This window comes from Eleutherodactylus coqui, chromosome 6 (genome assembly GCF_035609145.1).
Source record: "Eleutherodactylus coqui strain aEleCoq1 chromosome 6, aEleCoq1.hap1, whole genome shotgun sequence".
NCBI classification, from domain to species: domain Eukaryota; kingdom Metazoa; phylum Chordata; class Amphibia; order Anura; family Eleutherodactylidae; genus Eleutherodactylus; species Eleutherodactylus coqui.
The window spans coordinates 153,176,397-153,199,396 of NC_089842.1; the positions used below are offsets into that span (position 1 = coordinate 153,176,397).

Below are 23,000 nucleotides of genomic sequence, written 5' to 3' on the forward strand. Positions count from 1 at the left end.
CCTATACAGAGCATGCAATCAGCATAGATTTTAATAGCTCACAGAGCAATTAAAAAAAATATATTGCTTCTCCAATATTGACAGATATACAGAGTTGAGTTACATTATTATGACCACCAGCTAATATTAAGAATAACTGCCGTGTACCGCATTGACAGCAGTTAGACGCTGGTAGGTTGACTCAGGTATCTGGAGCCATGCTGAGTGCAGTGCATCCCATAGTTGCTGGAGGATATAGGGGGGAAGATCCATAGAGTGAACATGACAATAGAGGTGGTCCCATAGACGCTCAATTGGGTTCTAGTCTGGGGAATTAGTGGGCTAGAGAACTACTTGGAAGTCTTGGCCATGCTCCTCCAACCACTGTCGGCCATTTCTAGCCAAAAGACATGTCTCATTGTCTTGCTGGAAGATCTCATTTGCCCCAGGGTAGACAAGCAGCATATATTGGGTGTACATGATCTCCAAGGAAGGATTCATAACCAAACTGGTCCAGCGTGCCTACCACATAGATAGAGGCATTAAACAAAACAGCACTGCGTAGTGCAGAGGGACCAACATAAACACAGGAAAAGCATAAAAAATAGGAATATTGGTACCTCCACTAGTTGTGAGGTGGCACAGCACGTATAAGCGCAGGGCATGACAGTAGCAGCCAGCAATCATGGAACCAACAGGGACTCCATGAAGGAACTCTAGATACTAGGAGAAAACCAGGTGTGCTGAAGAAAGGACCAGTGTGGAATAGAGGGCACACTTTTATTGAGTTACAGGCAATACGTTTTTGTGCCACCTCGGTACATTCATCTGACCGTTTGGTGTAAACCACCATTTGAACGTGCCAGTCCAGCACAGAAATGCGTTGCCTGTAACTCAAAAATGTTTTGCCTTCTACTCCACACTAGTCCTTCCTTTAGCGCACCTGGTTTTCTCCTAGTATTTCAAGTTCCACATGGATGAGTGGGCCCAAAGAATGCCATTAAAAAAATTCCCAGACCATAACTGTGCCACCAGCTTGTGTTCTTCTAGTAATGGTTGCAGGGTGTTTGTTCTCTGTTTCTCTCCTAGCACAACATTGATCTGTTTGATGAAGCAAAAAATGAGACCATCTGTTTTTTTGGAGCCCCATACACAGTAGGGTTCACAGAACTGCTTTTGACACATATCTGGTAGCCCCCTCGTTTATTTTCATGGTGAACTCCTCCACTGTAGCATATCCGTCGGCTCTCATGCACATTTGTAGTCCATGTTCACATCTCGCATCAACAGCACGTGGTGCTCTGCAGTTTCCACATCAGTTATTCCCAATGGTGCCGCTAAAGGTGGTCATACGCATTAGACGAACATTAGCCCAACTTGCTGATGAATGGGGGACCATCTAATGCGCCTGGTAGTGTCTCAACTCTCCCTGCCTGGAGCAAGAAGGATGGTCATTTTTGAATTTCAACATTTCTGACTCTTTGTTCTCAAGGGAGATAAGCTGGTGCTAGTAGTGTCTAGTGGTGACTTATTCCCTCTCCATATTGAGAACACATGCATGCTTGGCCAAGTCAAGTGTACATGTGGGTCAGAAGGAACAGCTGTCGGCCGAACAAGTATTTCCACATGTTGCCATCACGAGTAGAGTATGGCTCAGATAAGCTGTATTGATTTGTGCTTTGTTCTTTCTTTTCACATAGGAGCGAAGTTTGTCCACAACATTGAAGCTGTATTTTCCCAAGGAGACGAAGTTGTCCACATCACACAAGTGGCAGATGGTTTCGATTCAGATAACTACATTCATTTAAGAACCACCATTAAAGGGAAAATTCCATACATTCCCGAGACCTCAACTGTCCAGATTAACCCTTACTATGAAATCTACCAGTACTCTGGCTCAGGTAATACAGAATATACCTGATGCACAATTATTTATGAGGAATGGCTATGGGAACTTCTTCAGAGACTGAACTAAATGATCAGTAGCCCCCCAACAAGGTGCAGGCTTGTTTTAATATGGAGCGTTATTGATCAACAGCAAATCTTAGAACAATGTCCACTATTGAGCACCATTTCACACATTTATATGTAGAATCAAACTGAATGAAAAGTTGAGTCACTGTGTACATATATTACTTATTTTATACTGATCTTGAGTTCCATCCTGTATTATACTGCAGAGCTGCACTCACAATTCTTTTGGTGGATTCCCTGTGTACATAAATTACTTATCCTGTACTCACAATTCTGTTGGTGGAGTCATTGTGTACATACATTACATTACTTATATTGTACATGTTCTAATCCTGAGATATAGCCTGTATTATACTCCAGCGCTGCATTCATAACTATGCTGGTTGTTATTGGAAACCATCAGTATGCAGCAGGAATCTTTGTTCTTCCCACATCAGATTACTGTACTGTGCTTGGTATAAAGACAACATTTTCCATAACATGACTCACCACGGTAAGTCCTGCACAGACACTAAAGAAGCAGGGAATACAGTTGGAGATTTCAGCTGTGAATGCAGCTTTGCTACACAATACACCCTGTAACTGAGGATCTAATTTGGCATTTTAACGGCCAACATCTTGTTCGTTCAGTACTAGTTTTACATTTACCGTTGCAAAACTCCAACTCATATCCTGCCCTGACAGCCACAAGCATGCTGGGAGTTGTAGTTTGCTATTGCTGGAGAGCCACAGATTTGAGGCCACAGCTCTGTTGGTGGGTCTGTTGCACAGCTTGCCCTGTATACCCATTCTCTGTTGGTCACGTCTTCTGGCTCGCTGATTGACACTTTAGTTAATTTTGTCTCCTCCTTTCCAGTTGTGACATCCACGGCTTACCGGGAATACACTGTAACATCAGCCAATAATGAAGTCCAGAGACTTTCATACCGACTGAAGCAGAATATTACATATCAGGACTGCAGCCACTCCCAGAGGTTCCCACCTACGGCCCAGAAACTGGCTGTAGATCGCATGTTTGCCCTTTACAACAAGGATGAGAAAGTTCTCCGATTCGCCATCACCAGTCACATCGGCTCAGTTCATGGTGAGTTATAAACATCTCTACCATTGTATACAGCATGGGCCGCTGTTTGTCCTTATGGGATATTGAACTGATGTTCACGTATGGTTTACTATGCCTGAAGTATAATCATTGTATAATGGTAAGTTTTGCACCCTTCAAATATACTTGGGTTTCAATTCCTCAACATTTTCAGGATCTAAGTTTTCTGTCAGTTCATGGGAATATGAACTGTTACATCCAGAGGCTGAGAACCCCTAAAATGACATCTAAAGACCCCCCCATGCACATTGGACAGTATTCATCTGAACACATTGATTTTGGTGGGACCAGATGGCTCTCATATGGGGCCTCATATTGAATTTCAACAACCAATCCTTTTGTCCTCTCTGAAGATAAGTCGCTACCATAGCTGTCTGGTACATGAAAATACATGAACACTAAATGGAGTATTCGTGTTTGCGGGAAATTGGGGGGAAATAGCTGTCCACAGCAATGGAAGGTGTATGGGCAAATAAAGCTAGGGTTACACAATGACATTGGCTGTGTCTTTTGCCCTTTTCTTCCGGCCTCCAGGTCACATGACCAGCACTCTGATAACATTCTGTGTCCTGCAGTTAATGAGGCGGATTTATGTCAACCATCATAAAGAAAAACTGTCTTTTTTTAATGCAATGGAAGCAATCACAGAGCTGTAGAATACAAAATGAAAGTTGCTCTGTGATTGGTTGCTATGAGCAAAACATGTTCCCCATTATTAGCAAGACACAGAAATTTGTCAGAGTGCTGGTCATGTGACTTGGAGGCTTAGAATACACAGCCTGGAGGGTACAAGCTACAGAACTGGATTCTTCTCCGCAGAGGTCACTGATATTGTCATAGAATTCTCAAAAGACAAAAAATAATAATAGAGTGCTTCTTTGAGGTACTTGAAAAGTGCCCAGCTTATTTGGTTGTGTTTCAGGCACAACACTATAGTTGGCTTTAAAGGGGGTTATCTGGTTACAATGAACTTTTTAAAATGTAAAGCCAAAGGGGTTGAAACAATAAAACGAGGGGTCCTTACCTGCCCTCAGTGATCCAGTGCTGCAGCCCCATAATTCTCCTGGTTTCTGTTGACAGTGGAAGTCAGGTGACTGCTGCCTGTCAATCAGAGGCAGCAGCATCACCAATCGTCACTTGCATCACCTTGTTTTATTCCATTTGGCTCTGATTTTAAAAAGTGAATTTGTAACCGGACAGCTCCTTTAACTCCAGTGATGGTGCTGCTACTCCTGTCAGCAAACAGAGATCTTAAAAATGGTGCAGAACTGAAATATAAAGTATATTAGAAAGTTGCAGAACCTTTCACTAGACAATGAGTAAACTTTTTTAAACTACTCTGAGATCCTCAAGTGTCCCCCCTTGCTTTATGTTTGACCTTCTGATGTTCTGCAGTGGGTTTACCTCTGGTTTACATTGTGTTGTCTCTTGTCGGCTTTGTTATATTTTCTCCCTCAGCAGAATGTCTTTCACCAGGCCTCATTCTGTGTGCTCGGGTGGGCGGGGAAGGGTCTCCTTGGCTTCTTTTTCTTGCAACAAAGTCCCTTTTCTGTTCTTTAACTGCCTGAGTAATTTGCCAGCAGCTTTCGGGTCAGGAAGTCAAGCAACCTAATGTGCTCCATAAAGTCTCCTGAAGAGCGGAGGCTACTATTCATTAGCCAAACACAAAGAAGAGCAAGATAAAGATCCCTTTGAGAATGTCATAAGAACAAAGCCTGTAGGAAGTTTTGGGGCAAATTACATGCTTGTGAAAATCAATCTGCCGCCTTCATTTAGTGGCTGGTGGGTAAAGCCGCAGTAAATGAATGTGGCGTTTTGGAAGAGCAACTTTAAGATCATCGGTAAAATGGCATCAGGGGCCAGTGAGCAGTGTCAAAAGACTTAACGAGGCGCCCCGCATCGCACTTCTGCCTTGTTAATGGCATAGAGATTATGTACAAAACAGATGTGAAGCAGGAGGAGAACATACTAGAAAAATCATTGTTTAATTAAAAGTTGTGCCACTTTCCATTTCCTCTCCAATCATTTTTGCAAGGCACAATAGAATAGAATAGCTTAGTCGACTTGCATCTTTGGTCTCTGTTTGACTAATGATTTTGATTCCATTAAGGGTTCTGTATGAATGCTGTTTTTGTAAATTTAGAAGAAATCCCCAGATGCAAAGGCAGAACTTAGCGCAAAACGTTGTATGAACCTACCATAAAACATCTTCTGAGGTGTACTGAAAATTGTTTCCATTAAGGCATGATTCATACTACCTAATCTGTTTGAAGAAGAGCTTATTTGGCAGTAACCAGGCTTTGTGTACCTTTATTTAAAGGGCAAAGCACCTGTGAAACCTACCCTCCCAATCTCATTTCCATAACTGAAACATCTTTTGCCAATTAGTTCTTGGAAAAATCATTAATACAGACATTTGCTTATGTTTTCTTCTTTCACTGTGGATATTTACTCAATGTTCTCCTTAACACATGAACAGCAAAACAGTTTTTGTGTTATTAGTGTAGTTTGATTGTGTCTATTATTGTAATTAAAGAGATAACAAGCGCAGAAGGACATCAAGTGTAGAAGATAATTCTACACTTGATAATTGCAGAAATGCCACATAGGATAGGAATATTAGTATCTGACCCAGTTGTGCTGCGGTACAACATGATAGCCGAGCTTAACACCAGCTGCTGCCTCTATTGGAACTTCCAAGATGAGACCTCCATGTGAGCAATGAGGGCAGAGAAAAAGTAGAGGAAACAGAACCTGGCCTGAGAGCGCTTTATTAAGGACAACACATTTAATCAGTGCAACACTGAAACGCATTGTCCTTAATAAAGATCTTCTCTCCAACCTGTTTCCTGCAGCAGCGCTCTTCTTTTTATCTGCCTTCATGTCTATTCTTGAGACTTAGATAACAGTCAGACCAAATTATTTCGTAATCAATGCGGAAATTCAAGTCATTCCAAAGGATTCACTTATTTTTTCAAGTGACTGCAGAGATAATTAGATGTCAGTTGGTAGAGCCCACTGATTCGAACAGGAACTGATGACCATCTTATATCTATGGGGGATTCCTGATGGACCCCAACATGTGTCAGGGGAAGGTCTAGTTTTACATTTAGCCTGTCTGATCATTAACGTAGAGATAAGTGGCATCAGAAAGTGCCTGCTATATGCTTATCTTTCAATGTTGCTATCAACTGATTGACATCTATCTAATGACAGCCCATTTTCAGATTAGCTATTCACATTGGGTATCCTGTTGGTGAGAATGCTTGGTACAGTCAAAAATAAAGTCAGGTAGGAAATTCTACAACCAAGAGAATTTATTTGCTATTTTATTGACAGATTCCCCTCCGGAGCAAGGAAGTCCCTGCTTTGATGGAACACACATGTGCGACACAAAAGCCCATTGTCAGCCTACGTCTGGACTGAATTACACCTGTGTCTGTGCACCTGGCTACCAGGGAGATGGCAGAGACTGTAATGGTAAGTTCGACTGCAAACCCGTGACTAAAGTCCCATTTAGACCCAACGATTCTCGCTCAAAAATCACTCAAAGCCGTCTTTTGAGTGAGAATCGTTGAGTCTAACTGCATGGACATCGTTCAGTTTTCGTTAACAAGTCGTTCATCGTTCTCTTTCAGCAAGCTGAAAGAGAACGATGAACCTTATCAGGGCCTATTGTTTCAGCTGGTATCCCGCTCGGAGAACACAGCCGGAGTATGAAGAAGACAGCGCTTCAGCTGTGTTCGGCATACCCCGCTCAGAGCACTCAGCTGTATACCAGCTGTGCGCTCCGTGAACACAGCAGGAGTATGCAGAAGACAGCACTCTAGCTGTGTTCTGCATTCCGCATTCGGAGCGCTCAGCTGGATACCGGCTGAGCGCTCTGAGAAGACAACAGTTGTATGCAGATAGCGGTCCCGCTTTCTGCTGTTTGAGCGAATTTTGAGCAACTTTTGAGTGAGAATCATTGTGTCTAAATGGGCCTTTACTCATTTTTCTGAAAGATGGTTTACCCAGAGTTTAATGTTGTTCCCTGCTGAGTAACGCAGTTTGTAGAAGAACAAAAGGAATGGTGGAAAGACAAGGCGGATGAAGAACCTCAATTAACTAGCACTAACTACACTTATAGTCTGATAGACTAATGAATAGTCTAATTCTGGACTATCAGGAAATTTCAGGAAATGCAATCGGCAGACCCTGAATTGGTAATCCAGCATGCAGTTTCTTGCATTACAAGTGTTGGCGCACACATATTGGAAAGGCTGTGGATTAAGAGATTTGTGGATTTTCCACAGAAGATTCCAGTACCACCCATGTGGATGAGATTTGGATAACTCTCTCTTTAAGCATTACAACACAGTACTTGCAGACATATGTAAGCGATTGGCGTACCAGAATGCAGATTTGCACTTGTCTTCTGGAATCTCCCAGCTGTTTCCTATTTTACATTACCAGATGGATTTCCTTTTATACTGAACAGGAACCCTGGGGCGCAGACCGCAGCCTGACGAACATTTCTGCTCTGAGAATTCCCACTCCATGTATAACGTCTCCAGAGTCACTGGGTCTCTACAAAACCGGCCAGGCGCCAACCCTCAAAATGTTATGGGAGAGAGTATTAGATGCTCTAGAAACATTGATATGGACAAAAAAACCTTGCTCCATAGAAAACTGCTTAAATTGCTCTGCCCCTTTTACACGGGACGATTCTCGTCTGCCTGAGCGAATGAGCTGGTGACGTCATCACCAGCTTGTTCGCGTTCGGGCCGCCTGTTTAGACTGCAAGGCTCTCGTTGAGAATGGTGTGGTTCTCGCTTACTTGTTGTTCAGTGTTTCACATTCTTATGTAAGACACTGAACGTTGGGGTTTAAACTGCTCAAGTGAACGAGCGAGCGCTGATTTTCATGCCAACTCAAACTGAACGACGAGCGAGAACCTCGTGATTCTCGTTAGTCGTTCGGTCATTAACATGATAATGACTACTGTAACCATTAAACAATGTATGCATCCAAAAGACACTCGCATATCAGGCAAAGCAACTTTTATGCCCCCATAATAGAACCAGCATATCCACCGGTCTGTCCTTAGCTGTAATTAGCTGCTTTCATCTGATTCCTTGGCCATTACATGCCAAATTATGACAGCTCCCAACCCGACCGTCTCAGATGTTCAGTAAATTTTTGTAGGATGGTAGAGGGCACAAAGTAACTTGCAGGTGTCAAATTTTAGCCCTCGGTGATGCACAGTATTCATACAGCGGGCTGCAAACAAGAGAAAATGTGAGATTTATGCTTAACAGATCAATAGAAGCAAATTATGAGTATTTTTTTCTAAGAAGCTAATGAAGCACACTTTTCATAAAAATTGTTTTATAATAAAATATTATATTCTTATTTTCAAGGTCACATGATGTAAACTTTGACGTTGAATATCTAAAAAAAAAAAGTGTATTTTTTTGGGGAATAAAGTATGTAATGAAGGTAAATCTCTCCTTTAGCCTGAGTTTCATTTTTGAGTGGCTTTGCAACCATCTTCTGGCCGCAGATTGGCAAATCCCCGCCTTCTGGAAGCGCTGGCTGTGATTAGCTAAACGTCAGCCAATCACAGCAAGCGCTCGATGAGTGCCTGTGATTGAACCAAACCATGCATCGAGTGCTGGCTGTGATTGGCTAAGCGTCAGCGGGGGCGGGGATTTTTCAATCCCTGGTCAGAAGATGATGAAGGGAAACATTGCCGGGGATCAAGAAGAAGCTGCAGCGGTGTCCTGGCAGCGCGGGAGAGGTGATGTATACTTATATATATATTTTTTTTTACTTCAGCTGCGGCTTATTTTCAAGGTAGGGCTTATATTTGAAGCCTCTTCACCCCTGAAAATCCTCGCATGTGGTGCTACAAAGTCATGCAACCTTGTAGCGCTACAAAGTTGCGGGATCACTGCGAGAAGATGCTCCGATATCGCACGGACCACCGATGTGATATCACTGCGAGCTTCTTGCAGCTATGCCATGTTGCGCATGTAAATGAGGCTTTAATGTCACATTTTTTTGCTCTTGTCTGTAACCCTGCTGTATGGATTCTGTGTGTTACTGAGGTCTAAAATTTTACATCTGTAAGTTACTTTATGCCCTCTACCTTTCTACCAAATTTCATGAAAATATATCAGGTCTGGTTGAAAAGTCTATTCAAGTTGTTCAACCAACAGCCTTACTGGTTTGATACCCTTCTCAGGGGAGGCTTCTCCAACTGCAAAGCTGTTCTAGGGAAAATGGACTCCAGTCTCCCAGTAAATTCATAGTCCTTATAGAAGTGCAAACAGCAGCAGACGTCTTTGGTGCCAAAAGCTTTATTACTCCATTGCAGAATAAAAATGAGCATGTGACGTTTCAACCGACAACTGGTCTTTTTCAAGCATGTATCACATTAAAATAGACCTCCTTAAATACTTAAAGACATATCCCAATGTGGCCAATCAAATCATTAATTGTTCCACCATTACATACCCCCCCCCCCTTCATCACAGCTGTGCATATTGCATACATCTGTATCATCTCATCAAGGCCCGGATTCATCCGATGTCCAGGTGCCGATGGCGCCGATCTGTAAATCCTGCTTCTCTATGGTCTGGGTGTCTGCATGTCATTGGCGTCCTTGCATGTTACCGCGCATGCGCCAACCTCTGCTAAGCATCCTTACGTCACCATACCACAAAAAACTCCATAGATAGCAAACCTACGCATTGCGTAATTACATTACAGCGCAGTTGGACCCTCCATAGCCGGCAAACCTGAATAACTGCGCACGCGCTAGCGTCCTTGGCAACCGTAGGCTTCACTTCAATACATGTAGAAATTCAACAGCTGTCCTTCGAACACCTGGAGACCAGATGAACACGAAACCTACAAACACAAATAAAACCAATTAATATTGATATTTAAATAGCCCAACATTGTACATGATTAAAATATCAGTGATACTGAGAACGACCCCTAAATGTGTTGCAGATAACTATACTCTAAGTTTAAGCCCCTAGGCACCATGGTATCCAACGTGTGGATCCATCTTAGTTCTTTCTGTTTAAGCAACAATTCACGATCCCCACCCCTAGGGAATTCCGACACATGGTCTATAACCCTATATCTTAGTTGATTCACTGAATGTCTCAAGTCCAAAAAATGCCTAGAAACAAGCAATTCTTTATTTTCCGTACGAATAGTACTCTTGTGCTGCGAGATTCTTTTCTTCACTTCCTGTGTGGTTTCCCCCACATATCCTAGCCCACAAGGGCAGGTCAGGAGGTAAACCACGTAGTTAGTGTTACAGGTATATCTACCATTAATAGAGAATTGTTTGCCCATAAGAGGGTGCCTAAACGTATCTCCCGTCGCCATGTTGCCTCAACAGGCACAGCCTAGGCAAGGGAAATTACCTTTACTCATAGGTGCCAATAACCTCTGCCTCACACCTCTATCTGCCTCTACCATTGTATGGACTAATTCATCTTTCAAGTTTTTCCCTCTCTTGTATGCCATCATTGGCCTAGAAGCGAATTCCCTTACCCCTTTGTAACTTTTCTAGATCACGGGCCAATGTTTCTGTGTGATGCCCGCTATTTTTTTTTACTCATATGCGTATATGTGGACACTGGTTGAAATGTTCATTTTCTTGTGATGATTTAGCATGGAATGACCCTTTCGTTGGGTTTACATGCTTGGACACACTTATGTCTGCCACTCAGAGTTTCAGTTGACTTACACTAGTGCGTCAGATACCACATCTGAGCACTTGGACCGCAGCCCTGGCATTTGCTCTATTTTTGAGTGACTAAGGTGAACACAGGGACAGGAGTGACGGAGTACCCTACTGACCAAAACCGGATGGATTATGAAGAAGATTATAGAATCTACTGCTAGAGGCGGCAACAATAAGCAGTTGGCTATGAGATTGGCATTTTCCCTGCATTGAAATCAGTGGCCATCCATTTATTTCTATATCTGTCTGTGGCCTTCCATAGCTGGATGTGGTTCTTACGTTTTAGTTCATAGTGGGTGTGTCTGCATACTTGAAATGTAGATTTTATGGTCTCAACATTTAGAATCATGATCCTTGCCGTAGGGTGTTTGACTGTAGCGTCTTCTGTTCTACACGATGGTTGGCATTGTGAATGATATAGGATTACAGTTTGACGTCTGTATGGACTTGTTTCCTCTTTCTGGGTCTTATATTGTGGGAGATTAATTGTGCATCGTGTAATGTGTGACATCTGCAGACAAACCTCTATGGCAGTGCTTCCCAACTCCAGTCTTCTGGGTACCCCAACAAGTCAGGTTTTCAGAATTTCCCCAGCATTGCACAGATGATGTAGTTATTGTCCGTGCCTCAGGCGTTGTAACATGTGTTCTTACTTAGGACATCCTCAAATAATGACCTGTTGGGGTGCCATGAGGACTAAAGTCGGGAAACACTGCTTTAGAGGTTAAGCATCGCAAATCATTTGTTAGAAAAAATTGAGCAATTCACAAACGGTTCTCATGTGAAGAATTTGTGAGAGTTGGAGATAGCAGAAGATTCATTGTGGTGAATGCAGATTACACAAACACGTAAAGAATTATAACTTCCTCAAACTACTTAACTCGGCCAAAAATCTGACAAGATTGTATCCAACTAACTAAACTAATGTCATAGAGAGTTATCCATTACCTAACATTATTAAGGTCTTCTGTGCCAGTATAGGCCAAACTCATGCAACAGTAATCCAGCGGCACCTCCTGAGCTGCGTAAAAGCAAAAGGCTGAAGAAAGACAACTAATGTACAGCTGATACTAAAAAGGATTTATATCCAAAATAGCGATAAATGCATAATAAATATTTGAAATTCATCCAAATACAGAGAATAAAATCTCTAGAAAAGTAGTAAACAATATGTGACAATTAAATATTATCCCCCCAAAATACGATCCATTCACAAGCAATTAGTATAATTAATCCAAATCTTGTTAACGGGAACCTGTCACCGGATTTATCTTGCATGAACTTGGGACTGCAGTACCAATTGCCCCCATGTATGTGGTGGTCTGAAACGTTTCAGAATAAACACACTTTAAAGTTTGACTTGGAATGGAGCTTCGAGTCAAAGAGGCGGCTGTACTAGCCTCACCCTGCCCTCATTGTGTAGACACTTCTCTCCCCATATACAAGCAGGGAGACAGCTGTCAGTAAACATGCTGCAGGCGGGAAGAGGCCATCGCGGCCCGCCTCTTTGACTCGGAGCTCCATTCCGCATCAAACTTTAAACTGTTGTGGGTGTGGGAGTTTAGCTGGTACCGTTGGGTGAGGGATTACATTTTGGAGATTCTCAACAGATATTTATGGCATATACTGTCAATATGCTCTCAATGTCTCCCATGGAAATACCTCTAAGCTTCATTGCGCCCCTAGGGATTGGTACAAGCTAACTATGTGGTACTGAGGCCATAAAAAGTTATGCACCCCAATTCTAAAACCTACAAGTGTTAGTGGCCTACAACATCAAATGTCAGCATACTAGAGGGCTCCAAATATAATTTTCCCATTTTTCTAGAACACCTAACAATTGTCAGTGTACAGTTTGTCTAAGATGCCAAGAATTAGTTTGTCATAATTCTGCAATCTAGCCAAAGTCAGAAACTCTCCAGAACAATAGGGGGGTATGACTTGGCCACATGATAGATAGACCTACATCATGGCTTAGTGTGACTGTAACTATCTAACATCTATGCACAAATTTGTTTCCTCCCAAGATATTGATGAATGTTTGACCAGACTTTCCAACTGTGGCTACAAGACTCAATGTGTGAACCTTCCTGGCAGCTTCAGGTGCGAGTGTCAGCTGGGATATGTGTTTTCAGGAGATGGACACAATTGCGTGTGTAAGTACAAATGACCTACAGTGTCATAGAATATATACCATACTCCTCATCATGTACCAGCCTTCCTGCAACCACCCCCCCGGGAGGGGGGGGGATTAGTGCTTATAGTTTTATTGTTTATTTTAAAGGGGTTATCCAGCCTATAAAAATTGGTGGGGGTCTGCTGCTTCGGACTCCTGCCGATCAGCTGATTGAAGGGGCTGCGGCGCCTGCATGAGACGTCAATGGGACAAGCCTGTAGTACCCAGAATGGTCGCTATAAATTAAAAGAAAGTTCTGAGTATGAATAGTTTCAATAAGGTGATTGGTGGGGGTCCATAATTAGTTAATTATGACCTCTCCTTAGGATACGTCATCAATCTTTAAAGACTGGATAACCCCTTTAATGTATATACAGTATAACCTTCCTCTAGTGGTGGCTGCGGATGGCCAGAATTTTATCATTGAACTGTCTATGCAGGGAAATTGATGCTCTATATCGGAAAAATTATCAACCTATTCAGATAAAATATGAATGGTTGGACCTCAATGTAAAGGGAATGAAGGGGCCCCATAAGCCATAGTGACAAAGTAATGGAACTCTTATTTGGCCTGATCTGGGTATAGTATCAGCCTGGGTGGTGGTGGGATCTGCCTATTCTCTTGTATTATAATCTGCCTTGCACAATTCTCATTCCCCCGCTGTTGCATTTGTATTATTGTGTATTTAATCCCTTGATGTAGCGTTGTGTACACTACTATTGTGTATATGTCTGGTGCTGTCCAAATACTGCAGGCTGTGTAATTCTGATTATCAGGTCCATAGACATTGCATATATCTGCATTGAAGGCCTCATTGTGTGGATCCCTAAAATAAAATCCCATATTTCTGCACCAGATTTACTAGAAATTAAATACATTGACAAAAAATGTTACACATTTAGAATTCATTAGAGGTTAATTAGTTAACTGTAATTACCAACAGTTTGACTGGACAGGAGAGAAAGGCTCTGTTGCTATGCCCCTTTAAGGGTCCGTTCAGACCTGCCGATTTGTCGTTTGACATCATTCACTTGTTGAGATTTCTTTCTCGGGCCGCCTGTTTTCAGATACATCGTTGGCTCGTTCAAACCTGAAATCTTTCAGTTGTTCACATTGACTGTATAAGTGATGAGAACGACTGAACGATCGGTATTTAACCCTTTCCAATCCACTGTCTGACCTGTGAAGACATTATGATTTAAGGCTGTACAGCTCCGATGTTGGAAGACATCCGTCGGGGTTCTCTTACTGTATATTGCCAGCCTCTGCTGTCGGAGCCTATCCAACATGTCACCTCATGCAGTACTGGCTTTAGCCAGCAGATGGCGCCGTTGTATAACGGCAGAAAAAGAGTAAGCCCCCTAGGAAAATCTTGATACAAATTGGACTGGAAAGGGTTAAACTGAATGATTAGTGAACGAGCCGACAATGATTTTTATGCTGCATAAAATGAACGATGAATGAAAAGCATATGATTTATTGTTCGTCATTCAATGGTTGGCTGCATTTATACTGAACAATTATGTTCATTTTTGCTAGTTTGAACAGTTTTTTGAATGCTAATCGTTCCATGTAAAGAAGGCCTTCACCAATATGTCCACCTTTGAGCACCGTTGTCCGTTTACATACAGAATTTTTTAACATGAAAGGTTAGGCTGGGAGCGCACTGCCGTATTTCAACCACCTTTTTGCGTCCATGATACAGACGTGCGTGCTGGCCTGACCACAGATCTCCTGACCTCCTGACCTGAACTCCGAGCACCATACATTCCCATGATACTCATAGTTTGGGTCAGGAGACCCACGGTCAGACTGTGACGCATTTCTGTATTATGGACACTAAACGGCAGCGGAAGTACGTTATTTTGTGATCCCAACTTTGGTCTGCATTAAAGTTCAAAGCTGCAATCTCAATTCTGCTGGTTGTCATTGCTAAAGGTCAGTAACTTGTTAATATAAACCCCATTATCACGTTAACTGCGTTCCTGTAATAAAGGGGGAGGACATTTTTCCTTCAACAGAGGACTGTACAGTATCTGGCGTAAAGATGACACTTAAAGGGGTTGTCTGGGTGTGATACAAGTTTTAAAAAATAGATCCAAATTTGTTAAAATGGCAAAAACAGCGGTACTTGACCTCACCCCCTGTGATCGAGCACTGCAGACCCGCTGTCCTCATGGTCTTTTTGTCTTGGAATGGCTACCACCTGACCACTGTAGCTAATCAGAGGCCGCAGCAGTCAGCTGCCGTTTCCCTGGCATCATGGCTCTTCGTATCTGAGCAGTGATGCTATTTCATTTTTTAGAAAATTGTACAACACCCAGACAACCCCTTTAACAAAATACAAATCACTAGTGCAAACTCTATACAGGCCCTGAACAAGCAGGGGATGCTGGGAAATTTCAGCTGTGTTGCTGCAGAATTGTCACTGCATCTCTGATTTGTAAGACTGACTGTCACTCGGGATCAGTACAGGATAAGTATGGATGCACACAGTGACTCCACCAGCAGAATAGTGAGTGCAGCTCTGGAGTGTAACACAAATTGGAATGTGGGTGACACCCCACTACCACATTGAGAATAGTAATCTAGTCAGAAGGTTAATACAATTGGTTTTGCTACATGAGTTCCCTATTCGCATGCAATATAATGTGTCTAATAACATCCTCAACCCTCTTGTCTCCATTTTCAGCGACGGGCTCATTCGGGAACCCCTGTGAGGATGGCACACACACCTGTGACACAGCAACATCGGAGTGTGTTCCACGTGGGGATGGCGTCTTTACATGTGAATGTTTCTCTGGTTACACGAGGAGTGGGCAGACGTGTATTGGTAAGGATATCTAATGTCCACCCTTAGTTTTCAACCGGTTATAGAAAAATGTAACATAGAGCAGGTAACTGTCTAGCTGAGTGACTCTTACTGCTCTGACCTCCTGCCCATCCAGCACTGCTGCTCCTGCCCAATGGGCTGTGTATGCCAACTGCAGCAGAAACACCTCCATGTATGCACTTGACCAATGCAACCAATCGATGGCCTCAGCAATCTCCAGCTATATGCACTAAAGCCAGAGAATGGCGGCGGTGGTCACGTGTAGACTGAAATGTCACTTCTGCAGTGTGCAAACACATAGTGGCGGGTATTGTGTAAGCAGCGGTACTCAACTGGGTGGGGATCAGATCGCTGAGTATAAATTAGTTAGTTTTTTTGCCATTTTCTGCCCCCTAAAATTTTTCTATAACTTGGACAATTCCTTTAAAACTGTGTCACTTGTGTCTCTGCTTTTTATCCTCACTATCATGGTTAGTTGGGGAGGTAGCTGTGTGAGACAAGAGTCAAGACAACTTCCTCCTCCGCTCTGGGTGCTATATATGCACTGTATATGTGTTGTGTGGGTGCTTTGTGTATATAACCATACTAAATATTCAGCCCACTTAGTACTAATAGAGGACATGTAGACAAGTTGTCATCTGCCTCACCAATCAACACCAAATATCAGGTTGACCTTGAATCTTAATGTAACCTTTCTGTCATTTCCAGCATAAACATATGGTCATATGCAGAAAGGGAGATGGCTTGAAGGAATGCTGCCTTCCAATAGGTGGCACTGTGGAGGTATTATTCCATCTCCCTTATTTGCATATTACCCACAGGAGCATGAATGGCCTTTTGAGTCTCCTCACTCACCGTCTAGGTGCTCTCCCTAAGGAGAAAAGATAGAGTCTTGGCTTTGCTAGTGAGAGGCCTGGGACGAGGGTCAGAAACACTAGTCTCTACTGTACACTGATGAATGGCAAATACCCTGAGACGGCTGTCTGTACATGAAGTCTGGCTTTGCTTTTAATTCCCAGTCATTGTTAAAAGGCTTGTATAAAGAGTCTAGCTTTTGTGTGAAGGAATGCTGCCTTCCAATAGGTGGCACTGTGAAGGTATTATTCCATCTCCCTTATTTGCATATTATCCAGAGGAGTATGAATGGCCTTATAAGTGTCCTCAATCACCATCTAGGTGCTCTCCCTAAGGAGAAAAGATAGTGTTTCAGACCCCCTATGGTCATTGATACAGTACAGCACAAACATGGAGGACTCATTAGTGCTGTGAGTTCCTAGCTAGTAATAACATGGTGTAGACGCCGAGACCCCTCACATACATGCTAGCTGTCACATTACCTGATCCCTTTCTAATAAATGGACTTTGAAGCTCAGAGATGAAAGTTCTTACAGTGTGTCTTGATTATAATGTGTCTCAATGTATGTGGTACTGTTATACTTTTCCAGGTCATATTTTGTGTATGGCAAGCAAATTACCTCCCCCCCCCCCCCCCCCCAAAAAAAGGACCTTGATTATATAAAGTACTCTTCTCTTTGCTCCTCACCTTCCTGTCAGACCTACTATCCCCCATTAATCTGATCCTCTTTATAGCCATTGATGATGACACTTGTACATCTGAATTGTTATTGGCAGAACTCACAGTGTTGCCTACATGTTGCTGTCCTAAAGAGCAGAGTGCAGTGGCTGATACTATAGAGCAATAATGCAAGCAAATATTAGAGAGGTTTATTCATTGCACTATGTTGGTATTCAGGAATAATTAACCTGCTATGACTTCTTGTTCTACTGGCTTCATTCTGCAAACTTTAAAGTTCAGCACCCTGACATAGAGGACCAGAATTGCTAAATTTTGAGCATTTATTAGATGCAAAGTGCTCTGCCCCAAAACATTGATCATGGATCCTTCTACAATTACCTGAACACCCACAGTGCCAGCCAGAAAATGCCCCTACTAATGCCTGTCAGAACAACCCCATTAACAGTGGGTGTATTAACAATGCCAGCCCAAAAGTACCCCATGTGCTGTCCGTATTTCACGGATCTGTTGATACTAATGGGCTATTCTCACCCATAAATTGGACCAGAATAGTACATGCTGCAATTTTTTTTTTTCACGCAGATCATTGGAAAAAAACAGATGTGTGAATAGCCCCATTGACAACTATGGTTACGTTTGTTGTCTTTGTGAACACCTGATCGGCACACACAACAAAAATACACCATTCTGAAAAAGCCCTAGCTGCAACATCTACACTTGTTATAGTTTCCCCATTTAGATCCATTGATTCAGCTTTTGCTCTATACCCTGTGTGCAGAGCACATTGTGTCATAGAATCGGAACCGACCTCCAGGGTCATCGGGTCCAACCCCCTGCTCAGTGCTGGATTCACTAAATCATCCCAGACAGATATTTGTCCAGCCTTTGTTTGAGCACTTCCATTGAAGGAGAACTCACCACCTCCCATGGTATCCTGTTCCACTCATTGATCACCTCACTGTTAGAAAGTTTTTTTCTAATATGTAATTTGTGCCTCCTCCCTTTCAGTTTCATCCCATTACTTCTAGTCTTTCCTTGTGCAGATGAGAATAGGGCTGATCCCTCTGCACTGTGACAGCCCTTCAGATATTTGTAGACAGCTATTGAGTCTCCTTTTTTTGCAAGCTAAAAATTTCCAGATCCTTTAACCATTCCTCATATGGAGAGTGAGCGAGAGTATCAGGAGAGAGTAGTATGTACTGCCTAACATTTTGCTAAACCATAGACAAGACTGATACATAAGCCAATACAAAAACAAGCCCCCTTTAAGGAAACTTCCAGTGGAAATATCTTAAAGGCACTTATCCGTCAAAGCATCAAGGTGTTGATTTCCAACAAACCCACAACAGAGCGGCCATTGTCCTCCAGTTCCTGTGCTAATAAGGGCGCCCTCATCTAAAGGGTTCTTTCAACTTTAAATTGGTCGCCCAAAGGCTTGAAAAGGCAAAAAAGCGGATATATGAGTCATTTAGAGGCTGACCTTGTGAAACCAGAAAGTAGAAGTGCAGCTCTTTAATTCTATGTAACTTTAGGGCAGTAATCTCCAACTTGTGGCTCTCTAGCTGCTGAACGACAACTCCCAGTCTGGTCTGACTACTGCAGAGATGAGGGCAGCCTGGGAGTTGTAGTTCCACAGCAGCTAATAAGCAACAGGCTGAAGCCTGCAGCTTAGGGCAGCCACAGACATGTAAATTCCAATGCCTTTTAGCTACATGCAGGAGTATGTTCCTCTGATCAACATGGCAGCCGGATTCATTTAAACATATTTGCGCATGAATAATTTACACATGTAACACGCTGAAAACAGAGCCCATTGATTTCAGTGGGTTCGTTTGCATGCGTGTATTTGGCATGTGCGCATTTTGGTCACGCAAGAAAATATGCAGCATTTTCTAAATTATATTATAAGGAGGCGCACTTGATGCTTTGCTAAATCATGTTATATTATCTTAACATGAAATGAAAAACAAGGTAGAGTGTTTAAACTCACCTGGTGTCTAGCGAGAATACCTTGCAAAAGGTATCTCGCTGACACCGCAATCCAGGTCCACTTGTAAAATAGGTCTTTAATCCATCCAACCTCCGTCGGAGAGCAGCCGGACAATCCAGGTAAGCTACACCGGGTAACCGGGGCTTAATTACGGCAAACCACAGGGAAGAAAAAACGGCTGTCCGCGCTCCTAGGGATACCAGACTCTGATCCAGGATAATCAATTCCTTCTTTTTATTGGTTCCTTCATGTGTTCCCAATAAAAAGAAGGAATTGATTATCCTGGATCAGAGTCTGGTATCCCTAGGAGCGCGGACAGCCGTTTTTTCTTCCCTGTGGTATGCAGCATTTTCTATTTTCATGCACATGTGCTTGAAAGTGCTGATAGTTCCCCTTTTAAAGGGATTTTCCAGGATTAACCTATCCTGAGGCTCGGACATCAATAGTATATCAGTAGTTAATCAGCGGGGGGGGGGGGGGGGGTCCGCTGCTTGAGATCCCCACTGATCAGCTGTTGGAAGAGGCCTCTTCTCAGGCCAATGATGTCATGTTAATTGGGCACATGGCTTAATAATGACTAGTTACCAATATCCGAGGTCTCATTGGTCATCAGTGTAGCATATATGACTATGCAATATCAACTTATACCGATATGCAGATATTCAAAGTGAATTTCCACTTAAAATATAAATGCTCAAATATTAGTAAATCAGATGTTAAAGGGGTTGTGTGAGGATACACAACCCTCCTGAGAATGCCAAATCCAGGAGTCTTGCTCTCAGCCCCCCTGGCAAACAGCTGGATAACAGTCATTAACAGGAATGGTTGTCCTGTAACAACAGAACATAGAGGGTCTGCCAGGACGAGAGCCTCTCTTACTGAGTAATTCTTCCTTACTCAGGAGGTTCATGAGCAAATGACCCCTATCTGTGACATTCATGTTCTCTAATGGAGCATATGAATAGGGGGTTGTCATCTTGGCACAGCCATTTTAACCTCTTAAGGACCAGGGTGTATTGGTCCTAAAGGACCAGACACTTTTTAAGGATTTCACCCATATGGTGGTTTAACTTTTTTTTTTTTGCTCCACTTTTTTCCCTGTGACACACAGGGCTATTTTTTAATATCTTTTAGTATGGGAATGGGTTCTTAATTTTGGTTGGCGTCATCAGTCGGTCATGTTCTTTTTTTTATGTATATATTTTTATTTTATTATGTAATTTTTTACCACCTATAACCCCTATGATGTCATATAAGATTTCTGTATTTTTTTTTTATTTCATACTTTTCCACTGTAGTTAAGCATCCATAGGAGCCCCATTTACAGGGGAAAACATCTCACTGTAGTGACAATATTAGCTAACAGAGCTGATCAGGGTCTGCTAGGACCTGTGACAGAGGGTACCAAACTGTCATATGACTGCCGGGTTGCATAGTGGAAGTAATTCTTCCACTTTCACTCTAAAACCGCTTCTCCCTTCTGCTCCGGGTCCTCAACTGTGTCTGACACTTGAGGACCCGACCTGCTCCTGCTTGATTGCAGAAGCAGAGGTTTTCATCCCGCGCCGTACTTCGGCTGAAGGCAGGGATTGAAGCCCCGGACGAAGCGCTTGGTCCTTAAGGGGTTAAAGAAGCAGCCAACATTTGGTAATTATGCTTCCATTACATTGTTATGTTTTTGTTTTTTATGTGCCATTCTCCAAGGCCTCCTGCCCACGGACGAAGCGGGATCCGGCCTGGGCATTAGCCCTAAAAGGGACAAACAGAAATGCAGCTATTTTGGTTGTCAGCTTTGAATGTGCTTCTCCGTGAATTGTTACTTTGTTAATAGGCCCTATTGACAGAGTGACAGTCCGTCATATAGTTGCAGTTTCTGTTCTTTTTTGTAAAAATGCCAATAACTCTGTAAGTAAATTGAACAGCAATGATTGGTATTTATGCTCTAACATCTAATATACTGATATATTAGTAGTTTTACTTTTTTTTTTTAGCAGCGAATCCCTTTAAATAAAAGCAAATCATTTGTGGCCTCGGACAGCCGTATGTGATAGCTGTAGCTGCTCTATAAGACATCTGCTGGTCCTCAGATACTGTGAACACTTTGAATTACTATCTTGGCCTTCTTTCTTCCCCCTCCATGACCCAGTTTGCGGCCCGTATGGCTACCATACCTCTCCTGTGATGTACAGTTCTGAAACATAAGCCGTTTCCTTTTAATCCACAGCTCTGACTTCCTAATTGTATGTTATAAAACTCTTCAAAGAGACTATTCGAATATGGGAGTCTTTAAAAAGACAACGTATTAATTTTAGGGCAATTTTGTGTGGCCTTTGTTCTACATTAGAAGTCGTCTCGCTGACGTTAATCCTAGGAGCACAGGGTACAAAGTGACTGATCGCTGGTTATTAAGGACCAACTATAGTGTTATGTGGGGATTACAAACTAGATCAGCATCGTGATTTAAAGGGGCTGTCAGGTTCTCGTACATAAAGTCTGATAGACCATAGTCCTAAAAATAAGAAAATAGACTCATGGACATTTCACCCCAACTTTTGGGGATGTCTATAAGCAGAGGGGGCATTTGTTTTACTCTTCATTCCCTACCAGCAAATTGGCATTACAGCTCCTCCATTCTCGGGATCAGTGGTGGTCCAGAGGTCAGACCCCATCCTCGTGATACGTCAACACTTTACAAGACTTTAACCCAAAAGAATACACATTCCTTAACCCAAGGGTCCCCAACTCCAGTCCTCAGGGACCACCAACAGGTCAGGTTTTCAGAATATCCTATGGTAAGAACAGCTGTGGCAATGTCTGAGGCGCCGACAATAATTACATCACCTGTGCAACACTGAGGAAATCCTGAAAACATGACCTGTTGCCGGTTCCTGAGGACTGGAGTTGGGGAACACAGCCTTAACCCATATAATATAGCACAACACTTTTCATCTATTTTCTATCCCTGGATAACCCTCTTAATAACTTTGTTTTCTGTCAGTTTTGCCTGTTCTGTGTTGACATCATCCATGTCCTGGCGTTTCCCCTGCACCGGCGGTTTGCCGTCATGCTGTAGGTCACATCGTGGCCACATCTGTATATTATAGAAACGTAAATCCTGTTTTATATCTTTCACTTGCAGATGTGGATGAATGTACAGAACGCAGGTGTCACCCAGATGCTACATGCACCAACATTCCCGGTTCATTTTCTTGTCAGTGTAACCATGGTTACACGGGCGATGGCTTCCAATGTACACAAGCCCCAGGTACGGAAATATCCTATCATCCTCCATGTGTATACAATTATCTGGAAATGTAAAATCATGTGCCAAGATATGTAACGTGTGTGAGGATATGATGTCATATTATTGTACGCCATTCATGGCTTTCAGGCATTTTGGGGGTCACCATGTTTTCCAGATCAGCTGTTGTTGTTTCTCATGTTACGTCTGGCGACGGGCCACAACTAACAGGCGAGCTGCAGGAAATGACTAAGGCTGCTTACTAATCTCTTATATCTATGTATATCCAAGTATTTAGGCTAGATTGTAGCGTGGGCAAAAGGGGGCAAATGCCATTGCGTCGTCATCTAGAAGTTTCTGCTACCCCTTCCTGTCGACTGCAAGCTTTCACCTTTCAATCTCATCCCATATTTATAT

General features: G+C 42.7%; 1 protein-coding gene across 1 annotated transcript in view; it reads left to right on the forward strand.

Moving 5' to 3' along the window:
• Positions 1 to 23,000, forward strand: part of NID2 (nidogen 2) — a 65,151-nt gene that overhangs the window by 23,373 nt on the left and 18,778 nt on the right. Inside the window, exons 7-12 of the mRNA XM_066608016.1 lie at positions 1,680 to 1,880; positions 2,810 to 3,037; positions 6,395 to 6,535; positions 12,833 to 12,961; positions 15,675 to 15,815; positions 22,482 to 22,607. Coding sequence (XP_066464113.1) covers positions 1,680 to 1,880; positions 2,810 to 3,037; positions 6,395 to 6,535; positions 12,833 to 12,961; positions 15,675 to 15,815; positions 22,482 to 22,607 — 966 coding nt within the window. The remainder of the gene's footprint in view (positions 1 to 1,679; positions 1,881 to 2,809; positions 3,038 to 6,394; positions 6,536 to 12,832; positions 12,962 to 15,674; positions 15,816 to 22,481; positions 22,608 to 23,000) is intronic.